This window comes from Phoenix dactylifera, chromosome 4 (genome assembly GCF_051530095.1).
Source record: "Phoenix dactylifera cultivar Ajwa chromosome 4, Ajwa_hap1_PhDact_Kaust_v1.1, whole genome shotgun sequence".
In the NCBI taxonomy this organism is placed as follows: domain Eukaryota; kingdom Viridiplantae; phylum Streptophyta; class Magnoliopsida; order Arecales; family Arecaceae; genus Phoenix; species Phoenix dactylifera.
The window spans coordinates 12594034-12609814 of record NC_143193.1 but is presented as its reverse complement, the minus strand read 5'-3'; the positions used below and the strand labels follow the sequence as shown (position 1 = coordinate 12609814).

At 39.8% G+C, this 15781-nt stretch overlaps 1 protein-coding gene and 1 non-coding gene across 5 annotated transcripts; one reads left to right on the top strand and one right to left on the bottom strand.

Annotated features, from left to right (window-relative positions):
• Nucleotides 1-5726: 5726 nt before the first annotated feature.
• LOC149753659 (small nucleolar RNA R71) lies at nucleotides 5727-5836 on the bottom strand. The gene has a single exon (XR_016409320.1). It is a non-coding gene; the product is annotated as a small nucleolar RNA R71 (small nucleolar RNA).
• Nucleotides 5837-7438: 1602 nt separating this feature from the next.
• On the top strand, nucleotides 7439-10421 carry LOC149753658 (uncharacterized). 4 transcript variants are annotated; one of them, XM_089930086.1, is made up of 6 exons: nucleotides 7439-7594; nucleotides 8653-9042; nucleotides 9134-9226; nucleotides 9455-9563; nucleotides 9655-10076; nucleotides 10221-10421. In XM_089930086.1, exons 2-5 carry the CDS (start codon nucleotides 8914-8916, stop codon nucleotides 9723-9725), a joined length of 402 nt encoding a protein of 133 aa, XP_089786212.1. In that variant the 5' UTR covers nucleotides 7439-7594; nucleotides 8653-8913; the 3' UTR covers nucleotides 9726-10076; nucleotides 10221-10421. The 4 variants fall into 4 exon arrangements, 3 of the variants coding, with proteins under 3 accessions (XP_089786212.1, XP_089786211.1, XP_089786213.1); XM_089930085.1 differs by having other exon boundaries at nucleotides 8598-9042; XM_089930087.1 differs by lacking the exon at nucleotides 7439-7594 and having other exon boundaries at nucleotides 8503-9042; nucleotides 9455-9559.
• The last annotated feature ends 5360 nt before the right edge of the window (nucleotides 10422-15781 follow it).

The following is a 15781-nucleotide window of genomic DNA, read 5'->3' as shown; positions in this document are numbered from 1 at the left end:
CCCGCCGCCCCCTTCTTCTTCCCTCTGAGTTAGACTCTGGGGTGACCATGGTGGCCGGCCCCGACGGTGGCTGGCGGCGGCGGAGCAAGCCCGTCCACCCCCGGCGGCTGGCGGCGGCGAACACGCCGGCGGCTAAAGCACACAGCCAAAGTAGAACATCCCATTTTGGGTCAAAATCCAGCGATCGGCTAGCTCAAAACCCACATACACCATGGCTAATCACCAAGAGAGGAAAAGGAGCGATGAAGGTGCGGCAGCTTTCCTTGTTGGGAATTGTATCCTAAATGTAAATCGTCTGCATATTGATGATTGAATTTTGTAAATGAATTGACAAATTAATAAAGTATTATTTGGCATTATTCATCATTTCATCTTCAAATGAACCCTTATATGATGAAGTCCTTAGAAATTATGTTATGATAAAGGAGGATTTATTTTTGAGTCCTTAAACTTGTTCGCGACCAAATGATATGTTGTAACTAGGACGGCAGCATTATCGAGATTAGGTCGTTGTGTGACATATACATTGGTTGTCCTCCTAACCAAGAAGTGTGGAGATACTGGTATGCCACACAGGTGAAGTGTAGGAGTACATTTCACTGAATGTGACCAATTCCGGAATGCTCTACTGCCAAGAGATGTTCCGAGTGGATATGGGTATAACTTTGGCCCTCTGATCTGAGATCGCAACCTGTGACTAGCAAGCAACTCACTGTACTTTGGTACCGGACTACCTGAATTTCTAATTCAGTGATGGAAGGTCATTGGGTGCAGTCAAGTACTTGCATAGTCAGTTGTGAGTCGAGATGAAATTGACCTCTCCTAGAAACAGGAGATAATGTCTTGTGATTAATTTAGCAAAACCTTGGCCAGGATAATCCTAGTGAGGAGTCACGGGATATCTAAAGTTAATCACATAATTATAGGATTGACAGTGAGCTCTAAGTCCACCTGGCATTAGGAGTCAAAGGGATTCAAATATACAGTAACCATAGTCCAGGATTCCAGAATATTTGCTTTACATATATTCGGACAATCCAGACGTCAGGTACCATTGCAAGATGGTCACATCGATTAGTATAGGAAGACGTTCTTATACTACCGGCTTAGGTTCGAACCTATGAGGTCACACGCATAGAAGTTTTTAGGTTGATCAAATGGCTGATTGATGATTAAGAATCATTCAAAGATAATTTGATCAATTCGATTGACAAATTATCCTAAGCAAAAGTTGCATTAAAATTGTGAGACCCTGGAACTGGGCCCGGTCCACTTGACCGGCCTAGTCCCAATACTTGGCCTCACGTGCAACGCACGTGAAGCAGCAACGGGATGGATTCTTTCCATCCCGAAGAAGAAGGAAGAGCCCTGTTTTAGGGCTTCCTTCTCCTTCTCCTTCTCCTTTGAACCCACCGAAGGAGAGCCGCCGCAAAGGGGGAGGGACTTCTTCGCGTTGCCGCCGAAAGTGAGAGGGAGAGAGAGAGGGTTATTGGGTTCGTACGGGGGTCTTCTTCTTCTTCATTGCCGTCGGAGAGGGGGAGAACCACCGGTCTTCATCGGGGCTGAGGTAAGAGTCCCTCGCCTTCTTCTCCTCCTCTTTTGATGTTTAGCCTTGGTGTATGGGTTTTTGAGCCGGCCGATCGCCGGATTTGGGTCCAAAACGGCTTGCTCTAGCCGTCGGCGTGTTCGCCGCCGCCAGTCGCCGGGGGTGGCCGGGCTTGCTCCGCCACCTCCTGCCGTTGCCAAGGCCGGCCAACGCGGCCGCCTTGGGTTCAACCGAGAGGAGAGAAGAGGGGGCGCCGACAGGGGGTCATGGGGTCCCCTGTTTCACCGAAGGAGAAGAAGGGAGTCGGGAGAGAAAAGAAGAAAGAAGAAAAAGAAAAGAAGGAAAAAGAAGAGAGAAAAGAAGAAAGAAAAGAAGAAAAAGAAAAGAAGAAAAGAAATATATATATATATAATAAATATAATAATAAAGAGAGGGGGTGGTATTCGGGTATGAACCCAAACTCGGGGTTTGGCACTCCTGCAGGGCCAGCCATGGGAGGATATTAAAATTTAAGTCTTGGTATATATATATGTTGTGATGAATTTTAAAAGAAGATATGATTTTTGAATATTAGGTTCTGCGAGGAATTTGCGGAATTAATTGGATTTGTCGTAGATCGCGTTCGCAAGGTAAGTGATGTAACCTCTTTACTAGATTTATCGGCAAACTAAATATCTGTTTTACGAATCGAATTATTTGTGATTACGAATTTGATGCATGAATTATATGTATATTTTTAGAATATTGTATGACTCTGATTGAACGTATTTGCTTCTGGTTTGAATTATATTTAATTGCTCTGACATTGTATTTTTCGGCTTGAAACACTGAACATAATGTAAGAAAAGATAATGACTTGAAATAGACTCAGACTTGAAGTCGAGCTATGTTGAGGACCCTGCCAATGGGGGCTAATACATTGGTACAGCAAGAAGAATAGTCGGTGATATGACCCTGCCACAGGAAATATGTGGTCATAGTCCCTGGCTGTTGAGTTGAATATGATAAATTGAAAGAAGTTAAGATATGAACGATATTTGGTTTTGACACTGTATGTTTTTATAACTGAAATATGAAATAAAGAACTAATTGAACTATCGACCTGGCTATGTTGAGGATCCTACCAATGGGGGCAGATACGTTGGCAATTGACTGTCCTGAAGGACTCACCGTAAGAAGATTAGTCGGTGTTGATGACCCTACCATAGGGAACATGTGGTCATAGTCCAGGATCGACATGATAAATTGAATATGTGAAAGAATCTTGAAACCGCGAAAAGAATCTTATGAATTTAAGAAATATTTGACTTATACTTTGGAACTGCATATTTATTTATTTTCCATATATTATTGCTTGATTTATCTAGCTAGAGTGTTCATTACTTACTGGGCTGTTGATGAGAGCACAAAAGTGCAATCTAAGTACCAATTAACTTAGCCTAATGCTAGCAAAATAATGATAAATAATAGATGTTAACATTTGCATGATTAATATTTTATCCTTAGCACTTATTATAATTTTTAACATTATTTTATATAAATTCATCTAAAAAGGATGCATCCTCCCAACTGCAGAACAGAGTCTATGACTTTTCTTCCGCGCACCCAAGCGACTCCCCAAATCCTGCGGCCAGCGCCATCGATCCAGCCGATCCCGTGCATTCCGCCCCAACCATCACGCAGGCGTTCTTCCTCCTCTCCACGCAAAATCAGATCCATCGCTGGCTGATCTCTGGTGGGATCTATAAGAGGAGGAGAAAGGGGCTCCGATTTGGGGGGGGGAAGAGGAAGAATAGAGGAATCGGCTGCTGCAGTGAAAAACAAGAAAGAAGAAGAGAGAGGGAAACAGGGGATGCCCTGTTTCCGAAAAGAAAAAGAAGAAAAAAAATAGAGAGAGGAGTAACAGGGGAGAGTCTTTGATGTTGATGGCTGGCTAATCCTGGGTGATGGAGGAACCCTTGATGTATTGCTATCTTTGAAGTAAATTCTAAACCTTTAATTCTTATAGATTTATATTTCCAATATATTATGGATTCTTGCATAATTATTTTGTAGATAGTTCTTTAATGGTTTATGTTGATCGACATGTGGACCGCTTTAGTATTTGATTTATCGTTGATGTAATAGGCACGATAAATGCTTAGAAATAGAGTTCATATGTCCCTAAAATATATCTCATGCTTTGATCTATCCTACATTTATATCTTTAATCAAGAATCGAAGAATTTATTTCTTGAATGCAAAATTATCAAGGGGGATTCCAGATCCCTACTCCATCTTAATCTATCCATACTTTAATTCTCTGTGTACTAATTTGTTTTCTATTTGCAAAACATCATCTTAATCAACAAATTAACTGAATTAATTAATCTGAGATTACGCTAATAATCTATAGATCGTTCCCTGAGGAATCGACCTCGGACTACCGAGTTATACTACTTATGCGAATCTCCTGCACTTGGGAGAACAATTTTATTTTAGCACCAAGTTTTTGGTGCCGTTGCCGGGGAACGGCTGAGTTATTAGTATAATTTTAGATTAATTTTTACCTTAGTAGTTAGTATTTTTATTTTGAAAAAAAAATAAATTAAATTACATCCTTACTACTATTTTCAATTCACTACATAGTTTGCATCAAACTCTGATATCATAGATATTAGCCGTCTGATTGGACTCAAATTTGGTCAGCTAGTGCAAGATATATTTTTCAATAATCGGAACGGTCTGATTGACATTCTGAGACTTTTAAGACCATTAGATTAATACGAAACCTTGCTGCTTTCTGCTTTGAATTTTCTGCATTTAATTTTTTTTTAGAATAAGAAATTTATTGTTATCATATCTTATTAACCCTTGTTGATAATTGAAAATTGAAAAAAAAATAACTTTAAGAAAAGATCAAGTGTGATCAATCAAAATTAGAAAAAGAGGGAAAACCTAAATTTTTAAAAATTTTAAATTTCAAATTTCAAATTTCAAATTTCAGACTTCAACTCATAAAATTTAAAAAATAAATAAATAAATAATTTGCTTGATCACCTATTCAATATAATTTAATGTCATGTCATAAAACATTAAAAAAAAATCTCTTGATTGTTGCATATAGTATAAGGCATCAGTATAAAATATTTTAAGGGCAGAACCCATTAAAAAAGATAAGATCGGGATTTCATCACTCGTCCTTAGCCCAAAAATCACCCCAATACATAAATATCCTAAGCTTAACTAAAATCAACTAGACGTTGGCCCATAAGGACATTCGAGCTCAATAGGACGAAGACCACCGAAAGTTGCACCAATTTCGCTCTGTGGCTTAGTTGATGTCTAGGCAAGCTTTGTCCCTATAAGGGAGACAGTTCATCTATTCGAGGCAAGTGGGTTTTAAGTGGGACCTTTGCGAACGCATCGTGACCCCTCCACTTACCTGGGAGCTTACCTGGTCAACTCAGTTCATTAGACCGGATTGGAGGCTTAGGTGCCCTCTTCAAACCAGTTAGGAGCTGTCTAGAAATTTAAGAAAAATATTAGAAATTGAGGTGTAATGTTTTGTTGCATGTTTGATTGTGAATAGATTTTTGTTTTAGGGTGTCGTTTTAGGTTATCTTTAGTTGGTACTTATAATTAAAAAAAAAGAAAAAAAAAAGAGAGAGAAATATTTTGCATGCTAAAGTGGAATAGGGACGACACTGGTCGATTAAGTCGTACAACTTTAGATCATCCCTTAGGACAGACCCCTGAAATTTCTTCTCAATATCTCACACCTTGTGAGATGGCTGATTTAAATGAAGATGCGGGGAGTCACCACAATCGAGAACGAGAACCCCATGTTATGACTCTAAGACAATACCTACAACTGGCTAGGACTAGTCAGTCTTCATGCATAATTTTTCCTGATAATGTAGGACATTTTGACATCAAACCAGGGGTAATCCAATTGCTGCCCAAGTTTTATGGGTTAGAGTCCGAAAGTTCGTATCTTCATTTAAAGGATTTTGAAGAATTGAGCATTACATTTAGAGTGCCAAACGTCACCGAGGATGTCCTCAAGTTGACATTGTTCCCTTTCTCTCTAAAGGATAAGGCCAAAACATGGCTAAACTCCTTGCGACCTAGATCAATAAGAACTTGGCAAGATATGCAGAGAGAATTTTTAAAAATGTTCTTTCCCACACAAAGGACCAACTTTTTAAAAAGATATATTAGCAATTTCCAACAAAAAGATAATGAAACATTTTATGAATATTGGGAAAGATTTAAAGACCTTCTTCTCTCATGCCCTCATCACGGGTTCGAAACTTAGAGAACTATTAGCTTCTTTTATGAAGGTTTATCTCCATAGTTGAAACAATTTGTAGAGACCATGTGCAATGGTAGATTTTTAGAAAAACAACCTGATGAGGCATGGGAGTATTTGCATTCCCTTGCTGAGACTGCCCAACTTTGGGATAACGGGGATAGAAACAACAAGTCTTTGCCTAAGCCTACTAGCTTTGTACAGGGAGGCCTTTACAACCTCAGAACTGAGGATGATCTTCATGCTAAAATGGCAGCCCTCACTAGGAAGGTAGAAGAAATTGAGCTTAGGAAGGTTGAGCCTGTCAAGACTATAGAGCTTAGAAACGAGTGTTGTGGTATCTGCGATATGTCGGGTCATACCACTACAGATTGCCCCACCATACCGGCATTCAAGGAAGTCTTGCACGATCAAGCAAATGCTATGAACTCCTACCAAAAGCCTTATAACGATCCATACTCGAATACCTATAACCCTGGTTGGAAGAATCATCCAAACTTTAGGTGGAGAAACGATCATCCTCAACAGTCACACCATTCAGCTCACTACAAGAAAATACACTTTCAGCGACCACTTTCGGCGACTACATGAATCGTGGTCGCGGCAAATAAGGCTATTTGCGACCAACATCCTTATTAGTTACTGAATGGTTATCCTACACCGACGAAATGGATATTTGGTCGCGGAAAAGCAAAACCAAATTGGCGGGGTGGAGGTAAACGTTTGGCGACTAACGTTTCGTCGCGGATAATAAGGCTATCTGCGACCACCATCCTTGTTAGTTACGGAATAATTATCCTACACCGACGAACTGCATATTTGGTCGCGGAAAAGCAAAACCAAGTTGGCAGGTGGCGGTAAAACTTTGGGCGACTAACGTTTGGTCACGGAAAAGAAGGCTATCGGCGACCAACATCCTTGTTAGTGACGGAATAAATATCCTACACCGACGAAATGCATATTTAGTCGCGGAAAAGCAATACTAAGTTGGCACGAGTCTAATATTTCGCGCGGGCTGGAGGTAAAACTAACGATGTTGTGCTAGCCCCTGTAAAATGCTAATTTCTAAGTTCAAAAAAAGAAAAAACTACTTATTTTCAAACGGTGCCATTTGACATCTTAATTCACTTAGGCATGCATATTCTTGTCTCTTCGGCTAAATCTCAATCCCACAACTTTTCTTCATACTTAAATTCTTTTTTTTTTTATTATTATAATATAATTTTAAAAGCTCGAGCTCGATGCTTGACTCCTTATCAAATAAATATATGGATCGACAGGATACGCGACATGAGGACGTGGCAGGAACGAAAATTCGCTTAAAAATATATAGAATTCTTGGACATCCTACGGGCAGGATCGAAAATCCGCTCCGAAATAAATTTGCACGCATCCTTTTTAGTTACTGAATGATTGTTTTACATCAATTAAATGCATATTTGATCGTAGAAAATCAAAACCAAGTTGGCGCGAGTCCAGTATTTCGCGTGGGCTGGAGGTAAAAGTTTTAGCGACTAAATTTTGGTTCCTAAAGGTTCATATGTAGCGACTAAACCAATTTAGTCGCGGTATGAATGCAGGGAAACCAAATAAAAAAAAACCTAATTCCCTATTCTTCTCCTTTTCACCCGCACGTCGCCTTCATCCCGCCTTCACCCCGCCTTCACCCTGCCTTCACCCGCACGTCTGCACGTCGGCATCGCCTGTTCGCCGGTTCGCCCGTTCGGTCATCCCTTCGGCGTCGGCGTCCCAAGGTACGTTCTCTTCTCGATTTTAATTTAGCAGAGGCCGGGAGGGAGAGGGAGAGGGAGAGGGAGAGGGAGAGGTGCCCGGAGGTCGTCGGGAAATTAGGAGGCCAGCCGGGAGAGGATTGATAAGCTGGGAGAGAAACAGAGGCCGGGAGGGAGAGGGAGAGGGAGAGGTGGCCGGGGGTCGTCGGGGGTCGTCGGGAACCAGTGGAGGCGAGCCGGGAGAAGAAGAAACCCTTTTATTTTGCAGAGGCCGGGAGGGAGAGGGAGAGGGAGAGGGAGCGGTGGCCGGGGGTCCTCGGGGGTTCTCCTCCTTCGCCGCCGCCGCCGCCACCGGGGAATTTGGAGGCGAGGCGAGAGAAGAAGAAACCGACGAGGGCTTCTCCTCCTTCGCCGCCGCCGCATCCACCGCGGAGGGCTTCTCCTCCTTCGCCGCCGCCGCCGCCACCGGGGAGGAGATTTGGGGCTAGGTCCTTTTCCTAGGCCGGCAGGGAGAGAGAGCGAGGAGGGATTTGGGGACGGTGGTTTTGTTTTGGGTGGAGAGAGAGGATGTTTTGGTCTTGGTTTTCCTTCCCTCACGTTACTCCGATCCAGCTGGGCCATCGGGAAGAAAGATAGGGGGATTGGAGAGGGTGGAGATTTTTTTAATTTTTTCTTCCCATTTCTATTTGGGTTGAATGGTTGCCGTGCTGTGGTATCGAAGGGGAGATGGGAGATGGGAGATGGGAGATGGGATTTCTTTTAAACTAAATATATTTTCATGCTCCTATTCAAGAATTATATTAAACTGAAGAGGCTTTTTTATCTTTGTTAGATTCATGCATCTTTGTTGAAATAGTATACTTGACAACTATCTATTTTCATATCATTTTTTAACTATTTTGTACTTATTAAAATTTAGTATTATTATAATAATAAAAAAAAGGAAATGTCTCATTCACTGAATTTGTCTTAGGCCTCCAAATGTATTGGGCCGTCTCTGGTTTTCTGCTGCAACTTTTTTTTGCAGGATACAAAAATAAATCTATAAACTAATCAATCTAACTTGATGAAGTACTTTGTAGGTCAGTCAAAATGGACAAGAGTTGGATGACAATAAAAAATAGAATGAAGAGTAAAGAGTATAGAGAAGGGGTGAAGTCCTTTATTGAATTTGCGGTGGCAAATTTAGGCTCAGCAAATGATATTTGGTGTCCTTGTGTCGAGTGCATGAATGACAAAAAACAAAGCATTCAAGTTGTCAAGATTCATTTAATGTTAAAAGGAATCTCGCCTTCTTACAAGACTTGGGTGCAACATGGAGAATATGCAATTGAAGGCACAATATGAAATTGCATTACAAGCATGTTAAGAACGTCTTACATGTGGATCCTTATAGTCATCCATACGAACATGTGACTCAAGAGGATTGGCGCCACTTAATTGACGATGTGTGGAAAAGCAAAGAACACAAGGTAACTTACATATTTAGTGCTTCAGAGTTTATAAGTAAAATATTTGATCATAATGTTTTTTTTAGATTTTTAATTTGTATTTTTTTTGAAGGTGAGATCAAAAGCTGGCAAAAAGAATAGGAAAAAGCTTGAATACAATCATTGTTCAGGATCTCGGTCATTTGTTGCAACAATGACTATACAGGTAATATATTTTTGAGTATGTACTGGCTATATTTTTAGTGAATTGCCTGTGAAACAGTCTATGGGATAGTCTTGGCTATTGTAAAATAGATAATTTGCTGCAAGTAGATTTTTTATTCTAGTTTGCTGCATGTATATTTTTGGAATCATTTATGCAAGTAGATCTGACAGTTATTCTAGTTTTTTTATTATATAGTGGCTATATGCTAATCTAAATTACACTTTGCAGCCGGAGTTTAATGGTTCTGAAAACCTTGAATTTCCAGAATTCTATAAGAAAACTCATACCAAGAAGAACAAAGAGTGGATTGATCCTATTTGCGCCGTGAAACATGTAGGTATCTAAAATCTCAATAATAATTTAAATCACTTTATGCTTTTGCAAGATTATATATACATTTAATTCTGTTGTTACCTTTGCATTGACAGTCAAAGATGTTGAGCTTGCGAGAAGAATCTTCCTAATCCGGTGTGCAATTAACATCAGAGGAGATGTCTAGGCAGGCACTTGGAAAAAGGAAGAGATACATTCTTGGATTTGGGGATGGGCCGAAGCCCTCTTCATCTTCTTCCACACCTAGTCGTGTGTCACAAGACCATGTTGGGGAGTTACAGAAACTTAAAGCTGAGATGGAGGAGATGAAGATGGAGCGTGAGGAGCTGCGGAGGCAATTGGAACAGGAGAGGAGAGAGCGTGAGGAGGAAAAGAAAGAGCGAGAGGAAGAACAGAAGCAAATTGCACATCTTACAAGTTTGGTGACAGAGTTCTTAAAGGAAAAGACTCAAACGCATAAGTCGTCTATCCATCATGATGGGGCCATGTCATCAACTGGTGGCACAAATACTCGTTGGTATGTATTCTCATTTATATTACGTAGGTTATTTAGAGATTTGGACCAAATTAAGTGAAATATCATTGTGAACTTATACTTGAATTTTAGTTTATTATTTTTCACATGTGGTTATTGATTGTGTATTCTTTTTTACTTTCTCAGATACATGGTGGAGTTATGAGCATGTGAATCTAGTTTTTGGTACATGGATAGCTTTTGTTCAGATGATCATGGTGGAGTTGTCTACAAGCAGAAATCAGTTTTTTGTTTATTCATATTTTTATCTACATGATGGTTGTTTGGATGAATTGCAAGATCAGATATTTTGGGATTTTTAATTTACATTTTGATGTGTTTGGTGATGATTATCACCTTAACATATGGTATGGATGAAATATTTTGATGAATGGTTAATAGGTTTGCTTGACTTTAGACTTATAGATGATGATATTTATAATGAATGATTATGGATTCTCCAACATTGTGTATACTTCTATTTGGATGAGCAAATGTATTGTGCAATATGGATAATGGATAGGCTGTGTTGGTTGTACAGGATTTGGAACGAGCCCAAAAATAAATATTAAGCTTATAATTTGAATTATTAATTAAATACAGGTTAATACTTTCTGCCACCAAAAAATGTTTGTTGCCAATGCATTCCAATACATTCTACGACCAAACTATTGGTGGGGGAAGATAGACATTCAGTGACCATATTTTTGGTAGCGGAAGACAAACATTCCACGACCAACTATTTGGTCGGCGTGGGAATTAGCGACAACAAATTTGGTCGCTGAAAAGTTGCTTTGGCAACCAAACGTTGGTCGTTGTTGGTGTACCTTAGGTGACCACACAATATTGGTCGCCAAAACCTTTCAGTGACTAGGGTTCGGCGACGAAGAGTATTCTAGTCGCGAAAAGGTTTCGGCAACCAAATATGGTTATTCGGCGACTCAAATCTTAGTCGCTGAATATGTATTTTCTTGTAGTGGCTCCTCAACCTGCACATCCTACTTATGCACCATCACCTTCTCAAAAGCCAAATATCGAGGATACCTTGCAATCCATACAAACTTTTCTACAAGGTCAAGCTAATATCAATGCTCAAAATACTCGAAATTTTGAAGACATAAGGAACCAATTGTCAATGTTGACTACCGTCCTAAGTACCCAAGAGAAGGGTAAGCTTCCAGCTCAACCCCAACCTAACCCACAAGTGCACGGTAGTAATAATACGGCTCCTTCTAGTTCGCATACAGAGCATGCAAAGAGCATCATGACTTTGCGTAATGGGAAAGTCATTGATCAAACCGTCCCATTGAGACTGCGAGTCACTTCTAATTCTGATGCTCCCAAAGTCGATGAAAGGAACAAAGAAGAAGTTGAGGTCCCAACTTCTACCGAGAAAGTTGAATGTCCTTTTCCTCCACCTTTTCCACAACGGTTTAAGCCGTTGCAAAAGCTCGAACCTAATTCTAAAATTTTTGAGCTTTTTAAACAAGTAAAGATCAACATACCTCTTCTTGATGCAATCAAACAAGTACCCTCATATGCCAAATTTTTGAAGGACTTGTGTACTGTTAAGCGCCGATTAAATGTTAAGAAGAAGGCATTTTTAACTGAAAATGTGAGTGCTATTTTGCAGCACAACATTCTCCCTAAATATAAAGATCCAGGTTGCCCAACCATCTCATGCATCATAGGCAACTTTAGGATAGAGCGAGCATTGTTAGATTTAGGGGCGAGTGTGAATTTGTTGCCATATTCTGTATATGAGCAACTTGGTTTAGGTGAGTTGAAGCCAACCTCCGTCACTTTGCAATTAGCTGACAGGTCAGTTAAAATTCCAAGGGAGATTATCGAGGATGTATTAGTCCAAGTAGACAAGTTCTACTTTCCTGTCGATTTTATTGTATTGGACACACATCCGGCTTCGAACTCACAGTCTCAGATTCCGGTCATTTTAGGACGTCCATTCCTTGCAACTTCTAATGCATTGATTAATTATAGGAATGGCATCATGAAGCTTTCTTTTGGTAACATGACCTTAGAATTGAACATTTTTAATGTGTGCAAACAACCCAATGATCCCGAAGAGAGTAAGGAGGTTGATTGGGTTGAAACCATCACAGAAGATTATTTGTTAGCTAAAGCAATTAACGACCCATTCAATGATAGCTTAATTGATTGGTGTCCTAATGGAACCAATGATGATGATTTGTCAGTCACACCTATTGTGGATAATCTGGATATCAAGATGGTCAATGGGTGGAGACCAAAAGAAGGAGAATTTGAGAGATTGTCGCCTCGAGAGGTGAAAATAGTACCATCCCATGAGCAAGCACCCAAGCTCGAATTGAAACCCTTACCAAAGGAACTTAAGTATGCTTTTCTTGGATCCGAAGATACTTTTCCTGTAATCATCTCGTCTGGACTTGATCATACCCAAGAAAGAAAATTAATTGATGTTTTAAAGAATCATAAAAGAGCCTTAGGGTGGTCCATTGCTGATTTGAAGGGAATTAGCCCCTTAATTTGCACGCACCGGATATATATGGAGGACAATGCCAAAACCACAAGGCAAATACAACGAAGGTTAAATCCTACAATGAGAGATGTGGTTAAGGCAGAAGTCCTCAAGTTGCTTGACGTGGATATTTTTTACCCAATTTCCGACAGCAAGTGGGTAAGCCCTACTCAAGTCGTTCCTAAGAAATCGGGTTTGACGGTAGTAGAAAATGAACAAGGTGAACTAGTTCCAACTCGTATCCCGACGAGTTGGCGCATGTGTGTTGACTACCGAAAGCTGAATTTGGTCACATGAAAGGATCACTTTCCTCTACCCTTCCTAGACCAAGTATTGGAGAGGGTTGCAGGGCATGATTTCTATTGTTTTCTCAATGGCTATTCGGGATATTATCAAATTGAAATTTCACCGGAAGATCAAGAGAAGACTACCTTCACTTGTCCTTTTGGCACATTTGCTTTCCGACGAATGCCATTCGGGTTGTGTAATGCACCTGCAACATTCCAAAGATGCATGCTCAGCATCTTTGAAAACATGAACGAGAAATTTTTGGAAGTGTTCATGGACGACTTCTCCATTTTTGGCGACACATTTGATGATTGCCTGTCACATTTACAAGCTGTCTTAGCTCGATGTATGGAAAAGAATTTGATACTGAATTGGGAGAAATGCCACTTCATGGTGCCAAAGGAAATTGTCTTAGGACATATTATTTCATCGAAGGGCATGGAAGTAGATAGAGCTAAGACTGATTTAATTGCTAAGCTACCTGCACCCAAGACGGTTAGAGATGTTAGATCATTTTTGGGTCACGCCAGATTTTATAGGAGGTTCATCAAGGACTTTAGTGTCATATCTCGACCATTATGTAATCTCCTATCCCTTGATACACCGTTCAATTGGACTGAAACCTGTCAGGAAGCATTCGAAAAGTTGAAGTCTATGCTTAGCACTGCACCCATCGTGCGACCATCCGATTGGTCATTACCTTTTGAGATTATGTGCGACGCTAGCGACTATGCAATAGGAGCTGTCCTAGGACAACGCAAGGATAATAAGCCATATGTCATTTACTATGCAAGCAAAACCTTAAACGATGCTCAAATGAATTACACTACCACCGAGAAGGAATTGCTTGCAGTAGTATTTGCCTTAGATAAATTTCGCTCTTATATCCTTAGTGCTCCTATTGTTATCTTCACGGACCATGCGGCACTAAAATATTTGTTGGATAAGAAAGAGGCCAAACCACGCTTAATACAATGGATACTTCTACTCCAAGAATTTGACATCACTATCAAAGATAAAAAAGGAGTAGAGAATGTGGTTGCTGACCATTTATCACGATTAGTTTTTCATGATTCAGTGCCACAGTTTTCCATCAAGGACTCATTCTCTGAAGAGCAGTTGTTTGCACTTTCTAGTATACCATGGTATGCAGATATTGTAAATTTTCTTGTTACAAGCCGGATGCCGGAGCATTGGGGGTCGACAGATAGAAAAATTTTCTCGCGCGAAGTAAAGAATTATTACTATGACGAACCCTATTTGTTTAAATATTGCAATGATCAAATCTTTAGACGATGCATACCGGATCATGATATACAAAGCGTACTTTCTTTCTGCCACACTGATGCTTGCGGTGGACACTTTGCCTCTAAGAAAACTGCTGCAAAAGTTTTGCAATGTGGTTTCTATTGGCCCACTATGTTCAAAGATGCCTACGAGTTCTGCAGGACATGTGATCCATGTCAACGTATTGGAAGTCTAACTCGTAGGCAAATGATGCCTCTTCAACCCATTACTATTATCGAAATTTTCGATTGTTGGGGCATCGATTTTATGGGCCCATCCCATCATCTTTTGGATATGAGTACATTTTAGTCGGTGTCGAATATGTGTCCAAATGGGTAGAAGCTGTTGCTTGTAAGACCAATGATCACAAACCTGTCCTGAAGTTTTTAAAAGAAAATAATTTTTCACGATTTGGGATGCCTAAGGTCATAATTAGTGACGGTGGAAAACACTTTTGTAATAAGCCTTTCGAGACCTTATTGAAAAACTATGGTGTCACCCATAGAGTTGCTACCCCATATCATCCGCAAACTAGTGGCCAGGTAGAATTAGCCAATAGGGAGATCAAGCGTATTTTAGAGAAAATGGTGAACCCATCACGAAAAGATTGGTCCTTGAAACTATCAGATGCATTATGGGCCTATCATACTGCATACAAAACCATTCTTGGCATGTCTCCCTACCGGCTAGTTTGTGGAAAAGCGTGTCATCTGCCTGTAGAAATAGAACATAAATCGTATTGGGCAATTAGAAAATTGAATTTTGATTTACAAGATGCCGGTCTAGCTAGAAAATTACAATTGAACGAGCTTAATGAGATTCGCAGAGATGCTTATGACAATGCTAAAATTTGCAAAGAACGAATGAAGATCATACATGATAAATCAATTTTAAAAAAATCTTTTGAACCTTTGCAAAAAGTTCTTTTATATGAATCCCGCTTACATCTGTTTCCTGGTAAGTTGCGATCGAGATGGACAGGTCCTTACATTATAAAAACTATTTTTTCACATGGGGCGGTTGAGATTGAGAATCCACGGGATGGTAGAATTTTTAAGGTAAATGGACACAGACTTAAACCTTTTCTTGAGAATTTTACAGATGAAGAGGACTCCTTTTTCTTGGGGGAGCCTTCTTATGACTGAGCATGAAGGCAAAGGTATATGTATATTAGTAAGGATTATTTCTCTAGTTTTGTAGGTTTTATTTTCTGGATATCAACAGCTCAAGGTATTCCTCTTCTCTCCAATATTATTTTCTCTACTGTCTTTTATTATATTTTTCTTGTATCTATTACATTGAGGACAATGCAATGTTTAAGTTGGGGGGAGGAAAGTAATTTGCTTTAAAAAAAAATTATTTTTGCATTCTTTTCTAAGCAAATGCACATGTATTTTCATATTGAGTTTGTGCAACCATTAAGGCAAGGAACACATGCACATTATGACTGATCAGAGACCTATTATTAGATCTCCGCACATTTACTTAATGATTATAGGAAGGCCTCAGGAGTTCACATTTGTTTAATGCATTTTTGTTAAGCCATATCTGTAAAAGAAGTACGAGTATCCTTATCCGTACTAAAAGGTTCTTGATTTGGTTTTCACATAAAGATAGA